Genomic DNA, 21552 nt, shown 5'->3' with positions numbered 1-21552 from the left:
CAACATTTACGAAAGAATCGGTACGAAATGCGAATTTTTGAGAATTTCTAAAAATTTCGATATTTCAACGGACGACTCCGGAAAAACGGTTGCAGTTATCAAAGAACTGAGGCCGGAAGTGAGTTCTGGAGCTCGAAATCTACCAGAAAATGTATTTAGTTAAGTTTCGAAAATGTCAAAAATTGGACGAAATTTTAAGAATGGGGGACCATCGGAAAAATTTTACTTTTAAAAAAGTTGTCTAAAAATTCTGAAAAAATTCAGGCACGTAGATCTCGACACGCTGATTCCAAAAATATAGAGTGTCGATGGTCACGGAGCAACATTTTCGAAAGAATCGGTACGAAATGCGTTTTTTTGAAAATTACTAAAAATTTCGATATTTCAACAGTCGATTCCGGAAAAGCGGTTGCATTTATCAAAGTACCGAGGCCAGAAGTAAGTTCTAGAGCTCGAAATCTACCAGAAAATGTATTTAGTTAAGTTTCGAAAATGTCAAAAATTGGCCGAAATTTGAAGAAGGGGGGACCATTGGAAAAATTTCACTTTTAAAACTGTTGTCTAAAAATTGCGAAAAAATTCAGGGACGTAGATCTCGACACGCTGATTCAAAAAATATAGGGTGTCGATGGTCAAGGAGTAATATTTTCCAAAGAATCGGTAAGAAATGCGAATTTTTGAGAATTTCTAAAAATTTCGATATTTCAACGGACGACTCCGGAAAAACGGTTGCAGTTATCAAAGAACTGAGGCCGGAAGTGAGTTCTAGAGCTCGAAATCTATCAGAAAATGTATTTAGTTAAGTTTCGAAAATGTCAAAAATTGGCCGTAATTTGAAGAAGGGGGGACCATTGGAAAAAATTCACTTTTAAAAAAGTTGTCTAAAAATTCTGAAAAAATTCAGGGACGTAGATCTCGACACGCTGATTCCAAAGATATAGGGTATCGATGGTCACGGAGCAATATTTTCGAAAGAATCGGTACGAAATGCGAATTTTTGAGAATTTTTAAAAATTTCGATACTTCAACGGTCGATTCCGGAAAAACAGTTGCAGTTATCAAAGAACTGAGGCCGGAAGTGAGTTCTAGAGCTCGAAATCTACGAGAAAATGTATTTAGTTAAGTTTCGAAAATGTCAAAAATTGGCCGAAATTTGAAGAAGGGGGGGACCATTGGAAAAATGTCGCTTTTAAAAAAGTTATCTAAAAATTCTGAAAAAATTGAGGGACGTAGATCTCGACACACTGATTCAAAAAATATAGGGTGTCGATGGTCAAGGAGCAATATTTTCGAAAAAATCGGTAAGAAATGCGAATTTTTGAGAATTTCTAAAAATTTCGATAATTCAACGGTCGATTCCGGAAAAACAGTTGCAGTTATCAAAGAAACGCGACCGGAAGTGCGTTCTACAGCTCGAAATCTACCAGAAAATGTTTTTAGTTAAGTTTCGAAAATGTCGAAAATTGGCCGAAATTTGAAGAAGGGGGGACCATTGGAAAAATTTCACTTTTAAAAATGTGTTCTAAAAATTCTGAAAAAATTCAGGGACGTTGATCTCGACACGCTGATTACAAAAATATAGGGTGTCGATGGTCACGGAGCAACATTTTCGAAAGAATCGGTACGAAATGCGTTTTTTTGAAAATTACTAAAAATTTCGATAATTCAACGGTCGATTCCGGAAAAGCGGTTGCATTTATCAAAGTACCGAGGCCAGAAGTGAATTCGAGAGCTCGAAATCTACCAGAAAATGTATTTAGCTAAGTTTCGAAATTGTCAAAAATTGGCCAAAATTTGAAGAAGGGGGAAAATTTCACTTTTAGAAATGTTGTCTTAAAATTCTGAAAAAATTCAGGTACATAGGGTATCGATGGTCACGGAGCAATATTTTCGAAAGAATCGGTACGAAATGCGAATTTTTGAGAATTTCTAAAAATTTCGATATTTCAACGGACGACTCCGGAAAAACGCTTGCAGTTATCAAAGAACTGAAGCCGGAAGTGAGTTCTAGAGCTCGAAATCTACCTGAAAATGTATTTAGTTAAGTTTCGAAAATGTCAAAAATTGGCCGAAATTTGAACAAGGGAGGACCATTGGAAAAATTTCAATTTTAAAAAATTTGGCTAAAAATTCTGAAAAAATTCAGGGACATAGATCTCGACAAGCTGATTCCAAAAATATAGGGTATTGATGGTCACGGAGCAATATTTTCGAAAGAATCGGTACGAAATGCAAATTTTTGAGAATTTTTAAAAATTTCGATAATTCAACGGTCGATTCCGGAAAAAAGGTTGCAGTTCTCAAGGAACCGAGGCCAGAAGTGAATTCCAGAGCTCGAAATCTACCAGAAAATGTATTTAGCTAAGTTTCGAAAATATCAAAAATTGGCCGAAATTTGAAGAAGGGGGGACCATTGGAAAAATTTCACTTTTAAAAAAGGTGTCTAAAAATTCTGAAAAAATTGATGGACGTAGATCTCGACACGCTGATTCAAAAAATATAGGGTGTCGATGGTCAAGGAGCCATATTTTCGAAAGAATCGGTAAGAAATGCGAATTTTTGAGAATTTCTAAAAATTTCGATATTTCAACGGACGACTCCGGAAAAACGGATGCAGTTATCAAAGAACTGAGGCCGGAAGTGAGTTCTAGAGCTCGTAATCTACCAGAAAATGTATTTAGTTAAGTTTCGAAAATGTCAAAAATTGGCCGAAATTTGAAGAAGGGGGGACCATTGGAAAAATTTTACTTTTAAAAAAGTTGTCTGAAAATTCTGAAAAAATTCAAGGACGTAGATCTCGACACGCTGATTCCAAAAATATAGGGTATCGATGGTCACGGAGCAATATTTTCGAAAGAATCGGTAAGAAATGCGAATTTTTGAGAATTTCTAAAAATTTCGATATTTCAACGGACGACTCCGGAAAAACGGTTGCCGTTATCAAAGAACTGAGACCGGAAGTGAGTTCTAGAGCTCGTAATCTACCAGAAAATGTATTTAGTTAAGTTTCGAAAATGTCAAAAATTGGCCGAAATTTGAAGAAGGGAAAATTGGAAAAATTTCACTTTTAAAAAAGTTGTCTAAAAATTCTGAAAAAATTCAGGGACGTAGATCTCGACACGCTGATTCAAAAAATATAGGGTGTCGATGGTCAAGGAGCAATATTTTCCAAAGAATCGGTAAGAAATGCGAATTTTTGAGAATTTCTAAAAATTTCGATTTTCAACGGGCGACTCCGGAAAAACGGTTGCAGTTATCAAAGAACTGAGGCCGGAAGTGAGTTCTAGAGCTCGAAATCTACCAGAAAATGTATTTTGTTAAGTTTCGAAAATGTCAAAAATTGGCCGAAATTTGAAGAAGGGGGAAAAATTTCACTTTTAAAAAAGTTGTCTAAAAATTCTGAAAAAATTCAGGGACATAGATCTCGACACGCTGATTCCAAAAATATAGGGTCACGGAGCAATATTTTCGAAAGAATCGGTAAGAAATGCGAATTTTTGAGAATTTCTAAAAATTTCGATATTTCAACGGACGACTCCGGAAAAACGGTTGCAGTTATCAAAGAACCGAGGCCGGAAGTGAGTTCTAGAGCTCGAAATCTACCAGAAAATGTATTTAGTTAAGTTTCGAAAATGTCAAAAATTGGCCGAAATTTGAAGAAGGGGGGACCATTGGAAAAATTTCACTTTTAAAAAGTTGTCAAAAAATTCTGAAAAAATTCAGGGACGTAGATCTCGACACGCTGATTCCAAAAATATAGGGTATCGATGGTCACGGAGCAATATTTTCGAAAGAATCTTTACGAAATGCGAATTTTTGAGAGTATCTAAAAATTTCGATATTTCAACGGACGACTTCGGAAAAACGGTTGCAGTTATCAAAGAACCGAGTCCGGAAGTGAATTCCAGAGCTTGAAATCTACCAGAAAATGCATTTAGTTAAGTTTCGAAAATGTCAAAAATTGGCCGAAATTTGAAGAAGGGGGGACCATTGGAAAAATTTTACTTTTAAAAAAGTTGTCTGAAAATTCTGAAAAATTCAAGGACGTAGATCTCGACACGCTGATTCAAAAAATATAGGGTGTCGATGGTCAAGGAGCAACATTTTCGAAAGAATCGGTACGAAATGCGAATTTTTGAGAATTTCTAAAAATTTCGATATTTCAACGGACGACTCCGGAAAAACGGTTGCAGTTATCAAAGAACTGAGGCCGGAAGTGAGTTCTAGAGCTCGAAATCTACCAGAAAATGTATTTAGTTAAGTTTCGAAAATGTCAAAAATTGGCCGAAATTTGAAGAAGGGGGGACCATTGGAAAAATTTCACTTTTAAAAAAGTTGTGTAAAAATTCTGAAAAAATTCAGGGACGTAGATCTCGACACGCTGATTCCAAAAATATAGGGTATCGATGGTCACGGAGCAATATTTTCGAAAGAATCGGTACGAAATGCGAATTTTTGAGAATTTCTAAAAATTTCGATATTTCAACGGACGACTCCGGAAAAACGGTTGCAGTTATCAAAGAACTGAGGCCGGAAGTGAGTTCTAGAGCTCGAAATCTACCAGAAAATGTATTTAGTTAAGTTTCGAAAATTTAAAAAATTGGCCGAAATTTGAAGAAGGGGGGAGCATTAGAAAAATTTCACTTTTAAAAAAGTTGTTTAAAAATTCTGAAAAAATTCAGGGACGTAGATCTCGACACGCTGATTCCAAAAATATAGGGTATCGATGGTCACGGAGCAATATTTTCGAAAGAATCGGTACGAAATGCGAATTTTTGAGAATTTCTAAAAATTTCGATATTTCAACGGACGACTCCGGAAAAACGGTTGCAGTTATCAAAGAACTGAGGCCGGAAGTGAGTTCTAGAGCTCGAAATCTACCAGAAAATGTATTTAGTTAAGTTTCGAAAATTTAAAAAATTGGCCGAAATTTGAAGAAGGGGGGAGCATTAGAAAAATTTCACTTTTAAAAAAGTTGTTTAAAAATTCTGAAAAAATTCAGGGACGTAGATCTCGACACGCTGATTCCAAAGATATAGGGTATCGATGGTCACGGAGCAATATTTTCGAAAGAATCGGTAAGAAATGCGAATTTTTGAGAATTTCTAAAAATTTCGATATTTCAACGGACGACTCCGGAAAAACGGTTGCAGTTATCAAAGAACCGAGGCCGGAAGTGAGTTCTAGAGCTCGAAATCTACCAGAAAATGTATTTAGTTAAGTTTCGAAAATGTCAAAAATTGGCCGAAATTTGAAGAAGGGGGGACCATTGGAAAAATTTCACTTTTAAAAAGTTGTCAAAAAATTCTGAAAAAATTCAGGGACGTAGATCTCGACACGCTGATTCCAAAAATATAGGTTATCGATGGTCACGGAGCAATATTTTCGAAAGAATCTTTACGAAATGCGAATTTTTGAGAGTATCTAAAAATTTCGATATTTCAACGGACGACTTCGGAAAAACGGTTGCAGTTATCAAAGAACCGAGTCCGGAAGTGAATTCCAGAGCTTGAAATCTACCAGAAAATGCATTTAGTTAAGTTTCGAAAATGTCAAAAATTGGCCGAAATTTGAAGAAGGGGGGACCATTGGAAAAATTTTACTTTTAAAAAAGTTGTCTGAAAATTCTGAAAAATTCAAGGACGTAGATCTCGACACGCTGATTCAAAAAATATAGGGTGTCGATGGTCAAGGAGCAACATTTTCGAAAGAATCGGTACGAAATGCGAATTTTTGAGAATTTCTAAAAATTTCGTTATTTCAACGGTCGATTCCGGAAAAGCGGTTGCATATTTATCAAAGTACCGAGGGTAGAAGTGAATTCCAGAGCTCGAAATCTACCAGAAAATGTATTTAGCTAAGTTTCGAAATTGTCAAAAATTGGCCAAAATTTGAAGAAGGGGGAAAAATTTCACTTTTAAAAATGTTGTCTAAAAATTCTGAAAAAATTCAGGGACGTGGATCTCAACACGCTGATTCCAAAAATATAGGGTGTGGATGGTCACGGAGCAACATTTTCGAAAGAATAGGTGCGAAATGCGAATTTTTGAAAATTTCTAAAAATTTCGATATTTCAACGGTCGATTCCGGAAAAACGGTTGGAGTTATCAAGTTCAAATAACAGAGATTTTAGAAATTTAGATTGTTAAAATTAGTACCATGTGGTCTGTAAAATGTACCTACGGCAATCTCTTGTAAGTTTATCTTAAGTTTAATTAATAAGTACTCAATAGAGCTATTAGAGATTGTAGCACGATCTTTGCGAATGATGTTGTAGTCTGGCAAGCTAAAAGCTATGCTAAAAGTGTCGTCTGGAACATCCGGTGGAAATCATGTCAATATGTTGTCAAATTGCGTTGAAAATAAAAATTTATCAAATTGACAAATGAATGCAGGCAACCCAACATACAGACTTGTATATTTGCCTTGAAGGTTGATTAATAGTCGTTCAACATTATATTAAACACACTATAGTTGACGGTTAGATTCATAACCTAAAGATTCGCACATTTTTTTTATCTCCACACGTATGTACAACGAAGAATGTGTACTTAATGTAAGTTCCAAAGTCGAATGTTAATATGCTTGGCAAGAATTCACTCTGTTCTTCCACATGTGTTATTTTTGGTAATTTTGACAGAGTAAAAAGTAAAATCTAAACAATAAAAGTAAAAGTAACTCCACCCACTCCGCTCCATAATTTCGTTGGCTTTTACCAATTTTATTATACTTAATTCGAATCCACGTTTTTTTGTTGATCACTCATTTCATTGAACGAAAGGTGGACCTTATTTTCATATTTAACAATAATAAATTTATTATAATGTCGTACATTTTACAAGAAAACTAATATTAAAGATGTTAAAATGGTGGTATATTGATATAGTACCATATTATCGAGAAAAAAAGTCGTTTAGTAAGCATTGAAATTCAATGTCAAAAACTATGTTGGCAATATTAATAACACGTTTATCTCATTATCTTTAAACGAAACAAATAACACGGTGTTTCGTTACCGCTTAGTTGGTCTAACTTGACAAGTTTTGGAAAAACTGTTCACAACTCAAGTATTAGTTCTAGAGTTGCCTCAACCAGTAATTCACACAAGGAACGACAAACCTCAAATGACGAACGGCCGTTACATAATATGTCGACAAGTGTCTCACAGGTAAATCTATTCACAAACATTTTTCATTTTCTAAGTTACAATTCCCAAGTCTATAGAGGTCAATCAATTTTTTTTTCCTTTTTCACAGAATAACAATAGCCCTAACCAGTTTTATCAGAACCTCTTGGACCTAAGTGACCCCTCTTTCGTAAGTTACTTTTCCACCACTACGTGTGTTTACAGTTATAAAAGCGTTATTTTTCAACCTACAGGTCTTTAAAAAACGTCCTGGAACCACCGACGACGGAGGGCTATTCGAAGAACTTTACGTTGCACGTTTGTTGTTGAACCTGATCAACAATGAAAAAATTACAAAATTCAACGTGTGGTCAAACCACCCTGATTTTGGATCCATGGACGACGCTGTTTTTGACGTGGAATCCAATGATGTTAATCTGAAAGGGACGTACGCGGTGCAGTTGAAGTACGCAAACACTGGAGGAATTTTAACCAAACAGGCATTAACGGCCAAAAAGGGGGATTTTAGTGTTATGAAGTATTTCGAGGAATATCGACAAAAAACAACGACTGTTGGAACTTTCAAATTCATTCTTGTTACTAACAGAAAGTTTGAGGTTGACGATAAAGAACTTGTGATGGAAAATGACAATGTGAAGTTTAACGTATCCATAAAGAAAGTCAAGAAGAAGAAGAAGCACTTTCGGTTTGAGATAGCAGACACAAGTACAAACGCTTTACAAGACTACGAAAACTTTTTCAAAAATTTTACCTTGGTTACCAACTACGGCACCGCTGACGCAATCAAGGAAGATATCAAAGAGATTTTTGTTTCAAAGTTTAGTTGTCAAGACGAACTCATTTCCAAGAACTACATAGAATTCGTAAGAAAGTGGAACCAGAACACAAATTCCAAAACTACATTGCATTTATCTTTCGTCAAACATGTGGTTGCGTTGTTGATATTATCGCCGACACGATTTCTTTCTTTTGAACCAAAACCCGAAGACAAAAAATCTAAGCTGTTGAAAAAAGCTATCTCAAAATTCGACGTTACTTGTCTTTCAACTGAAAGCTACCTCAAAATTAAAAATCTGTGGCACTGTTTGAAGGAAAGACAGTCGGTGAAGGATTTGGAGTATTTGAGAAGAGCAAGACAGTACCAAATACTTGGCTCTAGCGTCAACTGTTTGAAAGACCTCAATGACGAAGATTGGACGAAATTTTTGTGGTTGTTGGGTAAATGCCCTTTAGTGGTAGAAGACAGCGAGGCAACTCGAAAAGCTATAGGTCTCTGCGAACGAAAAAAGTTTATCGTTTTGAATGCTAAATCGCCTGAAGGTTACAGCACTTTTCATAATTTGCTAAATCTGAAAAAAAGGAAGAAGATTTTGTACAAGAGGATACTATCAACATTTACTTGTTCTATACAAGGCAAACGGGAGATTAGTTTGGGGGATTTAATCGGCAAAGGGGATAGAATTGTTGGTATCTTGGACGTAGACAAACTCGTGGCGATGTTGGATAAAGCACTATTAATAGGTAAACCAGAGGATCTTCCACCGTCACCGATCTCCAGGTTTCTGTCAAGGAATATTATCAAGTACGACTTCTTAGAGGAAATAGATTTACCGCAAACCCTAGTGGTGTTCAGTTGTATGTCTCCAATAACTGCATTCAAAAATCAATTTCCAAACATAGAAACTATCAAGATGGAGGAGTTTTTGACGTACGAAAAGCCCCTCATCAAACAAGACGGGTTCGTAGTACTAAGCCAGAACGACATATCAAAAGAACAATTCGCTACTATATGTAAAACCGTTCCTCGTGGACACTGTTGCTACCATTTGCGCTATTTTTCCTCCATGAACGGCTTTGAATGGGTCAGAAGTTCAACAAACCAAAACTTACATCAGTTTTTACTAGGTGGTACTTTCATTGAAGAATCGGAGCTGACGCGGTACGAAGACAACATCAATCTCGTATGTGCCGACCCCGGTATGGGAAAAACCACCCTTGCAAAAACTTTGAAAAACACCAGCGCTCCAACAACCTGGAGCGTACTCATTTATGTCAACAATCACTCAACTTACTTTCGCCGAAAAATAGACAACGTCGACGAGTTCAAAGCGTACATAGCTGAAACAATCAAAAGCCAGAATAGCAATTTTGACTTTGAAGTAATAGAAGCTTTGTTTGCGGAAGGGCGCGTCAGGTACTTTTGGGACGGCTTGGACGAACTGAATAACGACGGATTCAAGACAGTCAAACGCATTATCAATAAACTGTCAGAAGCTGAAGACGCTTGCCACTGGATTACCTGTAGATACCTTCTGCGTGAAGACCTAGAGGAGTACTTCCACGTTTTATCGAGGACGTTGAAAGAGTTCGACGAAGACGACCAGAAAACGTACCTCAAGAACAGGTTAGAGTGTTCAGAACTGGACGAGATTTTCGTCAAGATAAGGAACAATATTCGCTTGTTTCCGCACAACGACATTCTGGGGATACCTTTACAGATATATATTTTGACGGAACTGTTATTGAGGGATCGCCACAAATACAATCGTTTATTGGATGAAATTTTTTCAATCGCTGACTTGTACGAACGCTTCGTCGAGGAAAAATTTTACTTCCACTTTAGAGAGAAGGAAGGGATCGAGGACATAGAGAACGCGAGCGACATGATCCGTAATCGATACTTTAACGTAAAAGATAAGCAACTGGATTATTATAAAGCGTTGGCTATGCGGTTGTACTTCGACGAAACGGTTTTACAAAAATATAAAGTTAGAAGAGAAATCAGCACCAGTAAGGACCCTGAAGGTTTTATAACCGACGTGAGTGACCAAGCCTGTCCGAAGTTCTTTCACAACTCTTTCGGCGAATATTTGGCGGCTGCTTACCTTGCAGAGCACGAAGAAAAAGCCATTCACATCCAAAACTTCACATTTGAGTCAAAATACAACAATGTTCGGTTTTTCTTTGATTTGATTTTGGCGAAAAAGTCCCCAATTCATGTCGCAGTTTTGTATAAGAACCACCACCTTCTGGAAAATTTTCCAGATGAAGAGTTTCGTAACGTGGATGAAATCGGTAGAAGCGTGTTGAAAGTCGCTTGTTTGTGGTGCGAGAGATATCAGTTGGTAAAGTTCCCTGTCGACAGAAACCTTTTTGTCGTTAAGGCGTCACCACAATTTCGCCACACGAAACCTGATCCAGAAGCAAATAGAAAAATCCTTGATTTATTGCTACGGAAGTGTGACGAAGAAGAAATTCGGCAGGTCTTACACCAGGAATCGCTGTTTCACGAAGCAAACTTCATTCGAGTTTTACCCTTGACGCTCTTGACAAAAAAGACCAACATCGAAACGAAATTGTTTTTAAAAAACATAAATACGCTTCTGCGGTACTGTCTTCATTTCCACTACGAAGACCTGATTGATATGTTCGATCAAACCGAGTATTGGTCAAATCGTTTCTATAGTTCTACTTGTATACAGTTCCACCAATACATATCGGGACAGAGGTTGAGAAGAATGGCGGCAAGAAGACGAGAAATTCTTAACAAAAAATGAATAAGATCTTCTGCAACCCGCTTCCCTCAATCTTGATTATAAAATGGTCAACTTTTTTTTATACGACTCGGCGCAAATTTGAATTCCGTAGATTCTCAGTGGAAGCTATGCCATCTGTAATAGTAATTTACAAAACTAGTTCGGGAAGCAAGCTAACGAACGTGTTGTGTACAATATTTTTGGAACTAATAAACCTTTACACTTTTGTAACACCTTACTTGGGGCTTTTTGAAAGAGCTCGACTGTTAATTAAGATCGGAGCATCCGTCAAGTTGGAAGATAGCTACGAAACAGCGTTCAAGTGCCCTGATTCAGATTCGAAAATGTTAAATTTTGGCCGAAATTTGAAGAAGGGGAGGCCATTGAAAAAATTTCACTTTTAAAAAAGTTGTCTAAAAATTTCTGAAAAAATTCAAGGATGTAGATCTCGACATACTGATTCCAAAAAAATATGGTGTCGATGGTCACGGAGCAACATTTTCGAAAGAATCGGTACGAAATGCGAATTTTTGAGAATTTCTAAAGATTTCTGTATTTCAACGGACGACTCCGGAAAAACGGTTGCAGTTATCAAAGAACTGAAGCCGGAAGTGAGTTCTAGAGCTCGTAATCTACCAGAAAATGTATTTAGTTAAGTTTCGAAAATGTCAAAAATTGGCCGAAATTTGAAGAAGGGGGGACCCTTGGAAAAATTTCACTTTTAAAAAAGTTGTCTAAAAATTCTGAAAAAATTCAGGGACGTAGATCTCGACACGCTGATTCCAAAAATATAGCGTATTGATGGTCACCGAGCAATATTTTCGAAAGAATCGCTACGAAATGCGAATTTTTGACAATTTTTAAAAATTTCGATACTTCAACGGTCGATTCCGGAAAAATGGTTGCAGTTATCAAAGAACCGAGGCCAGAAGTGAATTCCAGAACTCGAAATCTACCAGAAAATGTATTTAGCTAAGTTTCGAAAATATCAAAAATTGGCCGAAATTTGAAGAAGGGGGGACCATTGGAAAAATTTCACTTTTAAAAGAGTTGTCTAAAAATTCTAAAAAAATTCAGGGACATAGATCTCGACACGCTGATTTCAAAGATATAGGGTATCGATGGTCACGGAGCAATATTTTCGAAAGAATCGGTACGAAATGCGAATTTTTGAGGATTTCTAAAAATTTCGATATTTCAACGGACGACTCCGGAAAAACGGTTGCAGTTATCAAAGAAGTGAGGCCGGAAGTGAGTTCTAGAGCTCAAAATCTACCAGAAAATGTATTTAGTTAAGTTTCGAAAATGTCAAAAATTGGCCGAAATTTGAAGAAGGGGGGACCATTGGAAAAATTTTCAGTTTTAAAAAAGTCGTCTAAAAATTCTGAAAAAATTCAGGAACGTAGATCTCGACACGCTGATTCAAAAAATATAGAGTGTCGATGGTCAAGGAGCAATATTTTCGAAAGAATCGGTACGAAATGCGAATTTTTGAGAATTTCTAAAAATTTCGATATTTCAACGGACGACTCCGGAAAAACGGTTGCAGTTATCAAAGAACTAAGGCCGGAAGTGAGTTCTAGAGCTCGCAATCTACCAGAAAATGTGTTTAGTTAAGTTTCGAAAATGTCAAAAATTGGCCGAAATTTTAAAAAGGGAGACCATTGGAAAAATTTCACTTTTAAAAAAGTTGTCTAAAAATTTTGAAAAAAATCAGGGACGTGGATCTCGACACGCTGATTCCAAAAATATAGGGTATTGATGGTCGCGGAGCAATATTTTCGAAAGAATCGGTAAGAAAAGCGAATTTTTGAGAATTTCTGAAAATTTCTATATTTCAACGGACTATTCTGGAAAAACGGCTGCACTTATCAAAGAAACGATACCGGAAGTGAGTTCTAAAGCTCGAAATCTACAAGAAAATGTGTTTAGTTAAGTTTCGAAAATGTCCAAATTTGGCCGAAATTTGAAGAAGGGGGGACCATTGGAAAAATTTCACTTTTAAAAAAGTTGTCTAAAAATTCTGAAAAAATTCAGGGACGTAGATCTCGACACGCTGATTCCAAAGATATAGGGTATCGATGGTCACGGAGCAATATTTTCGAAAGAATCGGTACGAAATGTGAATTTTTGAGAATTTCTAAAAATTTCGATGTTTCAACGGACGACTCCAGAAAGACGTTTGCAGTTATCAAAGAACTGAGGCCGGAAGTGAGTTCTAGAGCTCCAAATCTACCAGAAAATGTATTTAGTTAAGTTTCGAAAATGTCAAAAATTGGCTGAAATTTGAAGAAGGGGGGACCATTGGAAAAATTTCACTTTTAAAAAAGTTGTCTAAAAATTCTGAAAAAATTCAGGGACGTAGATCTCGACACGCTGATTCCAAATATATAGGGTATCGATGGTCAAGGAGCAACATTTTCGAAAGAATCGGTAAGAAATGCGAATTTTTGAGAATTTCTAAAAATTTCGACACTTCAACGGTCGATTCCAGAAAAACGGTTGCAGCTATCAAAGAACCGAGGCTAGAAGTGAATTCCAGAGCTCGAAGTCTACCAGAAAATGTATTTAGCTAAGTTTCGAAAATATCAAAAATTGGCCGAAATTTGAAGAAGGGGGGACCATTGGAAAAATTTCACTTTTAAAAAAGTTGTCTAAAAATTCTGAAAAAATTTTGGGACGTAGATCTCGACACGCTGATTCCAAAGATATAGGGTATCGATGGTCACGAAGCAATATTTTCGAAAGAATCGGTACGAAATGCGAATTTTTGAGAATTTCTAAAAATTTCGATATTTCAACGGACGACTCCGAAAAAACGGTTGCAGTTATCAAAGAACTGAGGCCGGAAGTGAGTTCTAGAGCTCGAAATCTACCAGAAAATGTATTTAGTTAAGTTTCGAAAATGTCAAAAATTGGCCGAAATTTGAAGAAGGGGGGACCATTGGAAAAAATTCACTTTTAAAAAAGTTGTCTAAAAATTCTGAAAAATTCAGGGACATAGATCTCGACACGCTGATTCAAAAAATATAGGGTGTCGATGGTCAAGGAGCAACATTTTCGAAAGAATCGGTAAGAAATGCGAATTTTTGAGAATTTCTAAAAATTTCGATATTTCAACGGACGACTCCGGAAAGACGGTTGCAGTTATCAAAGAACTGAGGCCGGAAGTGAGTTCTAGAGCTCGAAATCTACCAGAAAATGTATTTAGTTAAGTTTCGAAAATGTCAAAAATTGGCCGAAATTTGAAGAAGGGGGGACCACTGGAAAAATTTCACTTTTAAAAAAGTTGTCTAAAAATTCTGAAAAAATTCAGGGACGTAGATCTCGACACGCTGATTCCAAAGATATAGGGTATCGATGGTCACGGAGCAATATTTTCGAAAGAATCGGTATGAAATGTGAATTTTTGAGAATTTCTAAAAATCTCGATGTTTCAACGGACGACTCCAGAAAGACGGTTGCAGTTATCAAAGAACTGAGGCCGGAAGTGAGTTCTAGAGCTCCAAATCTACCAGAAAATGTATTAAGTAAGTTTCGAAAATGTCAAAAATTGGCCGAAATTTGAAGAAGGGGGGACCATTGGAAAAATTTCACTTTTAAAAAAGTTGTCTAAAAATTCTGAAAAAATTCAGGGACGTAGATCTCGACACGCTGATTCTAAAGATATAGGGTATCGATGGTCACGGAGCAATATTTTCGAAAGAATCGGTACGAAATGTGAATTTTTGAGAAGTTCTAAAAATTTCGATATTTCAACGGACGACTCCGGAAAAACGGTTGCAGTTATCAAAGAACCGAGGCCGGAAGTGAGTTCTAGAACTCGAAATCTACCAGAAAATGTATTTAGTTAAGTTTCGAAAATGTCAAAATTTTCTCGAAATTTGAAGAAGGGGGGACCATTGGAAAAATGTCGCTTTTAAAAAAGTTGTCTAAAAATTCTGAAAAAATTCAGGGACGTAGATCTCGACACGCTGATTCAAAAAATATAAGGTGTGGATAGTCACCAAGCAACATTTTCGAAAGAATCAGTACGAAATGCGAATTTTTGAGAATTTCTAAAAATTTCGTTATTTCAACGGTCGATTCCGGAAAAGCGGTTGCATATTTATCAAAGTACCGAGGCTAGAAGTGAATTCCAGAGCTCGAAATCTACCAGAAAATGTATTTAGCTAAGTTTTGAAATTGTCAAAAATTGGCCAAAATTTGAAGAAGGGGGAAAAATTTCACTTTTAAAAATGTTGTCTAAAAATTCTGAAAAAATTCAGGGACGTGGATCTCAACACGCTGATTCCAAAAATATAGGGTGTGGATGGTCACGGAGCAACATTTTCGAAAGAATAGGTGCGAAATGCGAATTTTTGAAGATTTCTAAAAATTTCGATATCTCAACGGTCGATTCCGGAAAAACGGCTGGAGTTATCAAGTTCAAATATCAGAGATTTTAGAAATTTAGATTGTTAAAATTAGTACCATGTGGTCTGTAAAATGTACCTACGGCAATCTCTTGTGAGTTTATCTTAAGTTTAATTAATAAGTACTCAATAGAACTATCAGAGATTGTAGCACGATCTTTGCGAATGATGTTGTAGTCTGGCAAGCTAAAAGTGTCGTCTGGAACATCCGGTGGAAACCATGTAAATATGTTGTCAAATTGCGTTGAAAATAAAAATTTATCAAATCGACAAATGAATGCAGGCAACCCAACATACAGATTTGTATATTTGCCTTGAAGGTTGATTAATAGTCGTTCAACATTATAATAAACACACTATAGTTGACGGTTAGATTCATAACCTAAAGATTCGCACATTTTTTTTTATTTCCACACGGATGTACAACGAAGAATGTGTACTTAAAGTAAGTTCCGAAGTCGATTGTATATATGCTTAGCGAGAATTCCCTCTGTTCTTCCGCATGTGTTATTTTTGGTAATTTTGACAGAGACAGTAAAATCAAAACAATAAAAGTAACCCCACCCACTCCGCTCCATAATTTCGTTGGCTTGTACCAATTTTATTATAATTAATTCTAATCCACGTTTTTTTGCTGATCACGCATTTCATTGAACGGAAAGTTGATATTTAACAATAATAAATTTATTATAATGTCGTACATTTTACAAGAGAACTAATATTAAAGATGTTAAAATGGTGGTATATTGATTTAGTACCATATTATCGAGAAAAAAAGTCGTTTAGTAAGCATTGAAATTCAATGTCAAAAACTATGTTGGCAACATTAATAACACGTTTATCTCATTATCTTTAAACGAAACAAATAACACGGTGTTTCGTTACCGCTTAGTTGGTCTAACTTGACAAGTTTTGGAAAAACTCTTCACAACTCAAGTATTAGTTCTAGAGTTGCCTCAACCAGTAATTCACAAAAGCAACGACAAACCTCAAATGACGAACGGCCGTTACATAATATGTCGACAAGTGGCTCACAGGTAAATCTATACACAAACATTTTTCATTTTCTAAGTTACAATTCCCAAGTCTATAGAGGTCAATCAATTTTTTTTTTTCCTTTTTCACAGAATAACAATAGCCTTAACCAGTTTTATCAGAACCTCTTGGACCTAAGTGGCCCCTCTTTCGTAAGTTACTTTTCCGCCATTACGTGTGTTTACAGTTATAAAAGCGTTATTTTTCAATCTACAGGTCTTTAAAAAACGTCCTGGAACCACCAACGATGGAGGACTATTCGAAGAACTATACGTTGCACGTTTGTTGTTGAACCTGATCAACAATGAAAAAATTACAAAATTCAACGTGTGGTCAAACCACCCTGATTTTGGGTCCATGGACGACGCTGTCTTTGACGTGGATTCCCAGGATGTTAATCTCAAAGGGACGTATGCAGTGCAGTTGAAGTACGCAAACACTGGAGGAATTTTAACCAAACAGGCATTAGCGGCGAAAAAGGGGGATTTTAGCGTTATGAAGTATTTCGAGGAATATCGACAAAAAACAACGACTGTTGGAACTTTCAAATTCATTCTCGTTACTAACAGAGAGTTTGAGGTTGACGATAAAGAACTTGTAATGGAAAATGACAATGTGAAGTTTAACGTATCCATAAAGAAAATCAAGAAGAAGAAGAAACAATTTCGGTTTGAGATAGCAGACACAAATACAAACGCTTTACAAGACTACGAAAACTTTTTCAAAAATTTTACCTTGGTTACCAACTACGACACCGCTGAGGCAATCAAGGAAGATATCAAACAGATTTTTGTGTCAAAGTTTAGTTGTCAAGACGAACTCATTTCCAAGAACTACATAGAATTCGTAAGAAAATGGAACCAGAACACAAAATCCAAAACTACACTGCATTTATCTTTCGTCAAACATGTGGTTGCGTTGTTGATACTATCGCCGACACGATTTCTTTCTTTTGAATCAAAACCCGAAGACAAAAAATCTAAGCTGTTGAAAAAAGCTATCTCAAAATTCGACGTTACTTGTCTTTCTACTGAAAGCTACCTCAAAATTAAAAATCTATGGCACTGTTTGAAGGAAAGACAGTCGGTGAAGGATTTGGAGTATTTGAGAAGAGCAAGACAGTACCAAATACTTGGCTCTAGCGTCAACTGTTTGAAAGACCTCAATGACGAAGAATGGACGAAATTTTTGTGGTTGTTGGGTAAATGCCCTTTAGTAGTAGAAGACAGCGAGGCAACTCGGAAAGCTATAGGTCTCTGCGAACGAAAAAAGTTTATCGTTTTGAATGCTAAATCGCCTGAAGGTTACAGCACTTTTCATAATTTGCTAAATCTGAAGAAAAGGAAGAAGATTTTGTACAAGAGGATACTATCAACATTTACTTGTTCTATACAAGGTAAACGGGAGATTAGTTTGGGGGATTTAATCGGCAAAGGGGATAGAATTGTTGGTATCTTGGACGTAGACAAACTCGTGGCGATGTTGGATAAAGCACTATTAATAGGTAAACCAGAGGATCTTCCACCGTCACCGATCTCCAGGTTTCTGTCAAGGAATATTATCAAGTACGAGTTCTTGGAGGAGACAGATTTACCGCAAAGTCTAGTAGTGCTCAGTTGTGTGTCTCCAATAACTGCATTCAAAAATCAATTTCCAAACATAGAAGTCATCAGGATAGAGGAGTTTTTGACGTACGAAAAACCCTCCACCAAGCAAGACGGGTTCGTAGTACTAAGCCAGAACGACATATCAAAAGAACAATTCGCTACTATATGTAAAACCGTTCCTAGTGGACACTGTTGCTACCATTTGCGCTACGTTTCCTCCATGGACGGCTTTGAATGGGTCAGAAGTTCAACAAACCAAAACTTACATCAGTTTTTACTAAGTGGTAATTTCATTGAAGAATCAGAGCTGACGCGGTACGAAGACAACATCAATCTCGTGTGTGCCGACGCCGGTATGGGAAAAACCACCCTTGCAAAAACTTTGAAAAACACCAGCGCTCCAACAACCTGGAACGTACTCATTTACGTCAACAATCACTCAACTTACTTTCGCCGAAAAATAGACAACGTCGACGACTTCAAAGCGTACATAGCTGAAACAATCAAAAGCCAGAATAGCACTTTTGACTTTGAGGTAATAGAAGCTTTGTTTGCGGAAGGGCGCGTCAGGTACTTTTGGGACGGCTTGGACGAACTGAATAACGACGGGTTCAAAACAGTCAAACGCATTATCAATAAATTGTCAGAAGCTGAAGACGCTTGCCACTGGATTACTTGTAGATACCTTCTGCGTGAAGACCTAGAGGAGTACTTCCACGTTTTATCGAGGACGTTGAAAGAGTTCGACGAAGACGACCAGAAAACGTATCTCAAGAACAGGTTAGAGTGTTCAGAACTGGACGAGATTTTCGTCAAGATAAGGAACAATATTCGCTTGTTTCCGCACAACGACATTCTGGGGATACCTTTACAGATATATATTTTGACGGAACTGTTATTGAGGGATCGTCACAAATACAATCGTTTATTGGACGAAATTTTTTCAATCGCGGACTTGTACGAACGCTTTGTCGAGGAGAAATTTTACTTCCACTTTAGAGAGAAGGAAGGGATCGAGGACATAGAGAACGCGAGCGACATGATCCGTAATCGATACTTTAACGTAAAAGATAAGCAACTGGATTATTATAAAGCGTTGGCTATGAGGCTGTACTTCGACGAAACGGTTTTACAAAAATATAAAATTAGAAGAGAAATCAGTACCAGTAAGGATCCTGAAGGTTTTATAACCGACGTGAGTGACCAAGCCTGTCCGAAGTTCTTCCACAACTCTTTCGGCGAATATTTGGCGGCTGCTTACCTTGCAGAGCACGAAGAAAAAGCTGTTCACATCCAAAACTTCACCTTTGAGTCAAAATACAACAATATTCGGTTTTTCTTTGATTTGATTTTGGCGAAAAAGTCCCCAATTCATGTCGCAGTTTTGTATAAGAACCACCACCTTCTGGAAAATTTTCCAGATGAAGAGTTTCGTAACGTGGATGAAATCGGTAGAAGCGTGTTGAAAGTCGCTTGTTTGTGGTGCGAGAGGTATCAGTTGGTAAAGTTCCCTGTCGACAGAAACCTTTTTGTCGTTAAGGTGTCACCACAATTTCGCCACACGAAACCTGACCCAGAAGCAAATAGAAAAATCCTTGATTTATTGCTACGGAAGTGTGACGAAGAAGAAATTCGGCAGGTCTTACACCAGGAATCGCTGTTTCACGAAGCAAACTTCATTCGAGTTTTACCCTTGACGCTCTTGACAAAAAAGACCAACATCGAAACGAAATTGTTTTTAAAAAACATAAATACGCTTCTGCGGTACTGTCTTCATTTCCACTACGAAGACCTGATTGATATGTTCGATCAAACCGAGTATTGGTCAAATCGTTTCTATAGTTCTACTTGTATACAGTTCCACCAATACATATCGGGACAGAGGTTGAGAAGAATGGCGGCAAGAAGACGAGAAATTCTTAACAAAAAATGAATAAGATCTTCTGCAACCCGCTTCCCTCAATCTTGATTATAAAATGGTCAACTTTTTTTTATACGACTCGGCGCAAATTTGAATTCCGTAGATTCTCAGTGGAAGCTATGCCATCTGTAATAGTAATTTACAAAACTAGTTCGGGAAGCAAGCTAACGAACGTGTTGTGTACAATATTTTTGGAACTAATAAACCTTTACACTTTTGTAACACCTTACTTGGGGCTTTTTGAAAGAGCTCGACTGTTAATTAAGATCGGAGCATCCGTCAAGTTGGAAGATAGCTACGAAACAGCGTTCAAGTGCCCTGATTCAGATTCGAAAATGTTAAATTTTGGCCGAAATTTGAAGAAGGGGAGACCATTGAAAAAATTTCACTTTTAAAAAAGTTGTCTAAAAATTTCTGAAAAAATTCAAGGATGTAGATCTCGACATACTGATTCCAAAAATATATGGTGTCGATGGTCACGGAGCAACATTTTCGAAAGAATCGGTACGAAAAGCGAATTTTTGAGAATTTCTAAAGATTTCGATATTTCAACGGACGACTCCGGAAAAACGGTTGCAGTTATCAAAGAACTGAGGCCGGAAGTGAGTTCTAGAGCTCGAAATCTACCAGAAAATGTATTTAGTTAAGTTTCGAAAATGTCAAAAATTGGCCGAAATTTGAAGAAGGGGGGACCATTGGAAAAATTTCACTTTTAAAAAAGTTGTCTAAAAATTCTGAAAAAATTCAGGGACATAGATCTCGACACGCTGATTCAAAAAATATAGGGTATCGATGGTCAAGGAGCAATATTTTCGAAAGAATCGGTACGAAATGCGAATTTTTGAGAATTTTTAAAAATTTCGATACTTCAACGGTCGATTCCGGAAAAACGGTTGCAGTTATCAAAGAACCGAGGCCGGAAGAGAGTTCTAGAACTCGAAATCTACCAGAAAATGTACTTGGTTAAGTTTCGAAAATGACAAAAATTGGCCGAAATTTGAAGAAGGGGGGATCATTGGAAAAATTTCACTTTTAAAAATGTTGTCCAAAAATTGCGAAAAAATTCAGGGACCTAGACCTCGACACGCTGATTCAAAAAATATAGGGTGTCGATGGTCAAGGAGCAATATTTTCGAAAGAATCGGTAAGAAATGCGAATTTTTGAGAATTTCTGAAAATTTCGATATTTCAACGGACGACTCCGGAAAAACGGTTGCAGTTATCAAAGAACTGAGGCCGGAAGTGAGTTCTAGAACTCGAAATCTACCAGAAAATGTATTTAGTTAAGTTTCGAAAATGTCAAAATGTGCCGAAATTTGAAGAAGGGGGGACCAGTGGAAAAAATTCACTTTTAAAAAAGTTGTCTAAAAATTCTGAAAAAATTCAGGGACGTAGATCTCGACACGCTGATTCCAAAAATATAGGGTATCGGTGGTCACGGAAGAATATTTTCGAAAGAATCGGAACGAAATGCGAATTTTTAAAAATTTCGATATCTCAACGGTCGATTCCGGTAAAACGGTTGGAGTTATCAAGTTTAAATAACAGAGATTTTAGAAATTTAGATTGTTAAAATTAGTACCATGTGGTCTGTAAAATGTACCTACGGCAATGTCTGGCGAGTTTATCTTAAGTGTAATTAATAAGTACTCAATAGAGCTATCAGAGATTGTAGCACGATCTTTGCGAATGATGTTGTAGTCTGGCAAGCTAAAAGCTATGCTAAAAGTGTCGTCTGGAACATCTGGTGGAAATCAAGTAAATATGTTGTCAAATTGCGTTGAAAATAAAAATTTATCAAATCGAAAAATGGATGCAGGCAACCCAACATACAGACTTGTTTATTTGCCTTCAAGGTTGATTAATAGTCGTTCAGTATTATAATAAACAC

At 36.8% G+C, this 21552-nt stretch overlaps 2 protein-coding genes across 3 annotated transcripts; both read left to right on the top strand.

Annotated features, from left to right (window-relative positions):
* The first annotated feature begins 6332 nt into the window (after window positions 1–6332).
* LOC135130956 (uncharacterized) lies at window positions 6333–10921 on the top strand. Its single transcript, XM_064058440.1, has 4 exons — window positions 6333–6556; window positions 7075–7168; window positions 7257–7316; window positions 7381–10921. The coding sequence occupies exons 2-4, from the start codon at window positions 7148–7150 to the stop codon at window positions 10702–10704; spliced, it is 3405 nt and encodes a 1134-aa protein (XP_063914510.1). The 5' UTR covers window positions 6333–6556; window positions 7075–7147; the 3' UTR covers window positions 10705–10921.
* Window positions 10922–15436: 4515 nt separating this feature from the next.
* LOC135130939 (uncharacterized) lies at window positions 15437–19890 on the top strand. Of its 2 annotated transcripts, XM_064058411.1 has the most exons (4): window positions 15437–15543; window positions 16042–16135; window positions 16226–16285; window positions 16350–19890. In XM_064058411.1, exons 2-4 carry the CDS (start codon window positions 16115–16117, stop codon window positions 19671–19673), a joined length of 3405 nt encoding a protein of 1134 aa, XP_063914481.1. In that variant the 5' UTR covers window positions 15437–15543; window positions 16042–16114; the 3' UTR covers window positions 19674–19890. The 2 variants fall into 2 exon arrangements, with proteins under 2 accessions (XP_063914481.1, XP_063914480.1); XM_064058410.1 differs by lacking the exon at window positions 16042–16135 and having other exon boundaries at window positions 15445–15543.
* The last annotated feature ends 1662 nt before the right edge of the window (window positions 19891–21552 follow it).

The sequence above is a fragment of the Zophobas morio genome, unplaced genomic scaffold (genome assembly GCF_036711695.1).
Source record: "Zophobas morio isolate AGI-343-1 ecotype UQ-CSIRO unplaced genomic scaffold, CSIRO_AGI_Zmor_V1 ptg000018l, whole genome shotgun sequence".
NCBI classification, from domain to species: domain Eukaryota; kingdom Metazoa; phylum Arthropoda; class Insecta; order Coleoptera; family Tenebrionidae; genus Zophobas; species Zophobas morio.
This window is presented reverse-complemented; position numbering and strand designations above follow the sequence as displayed.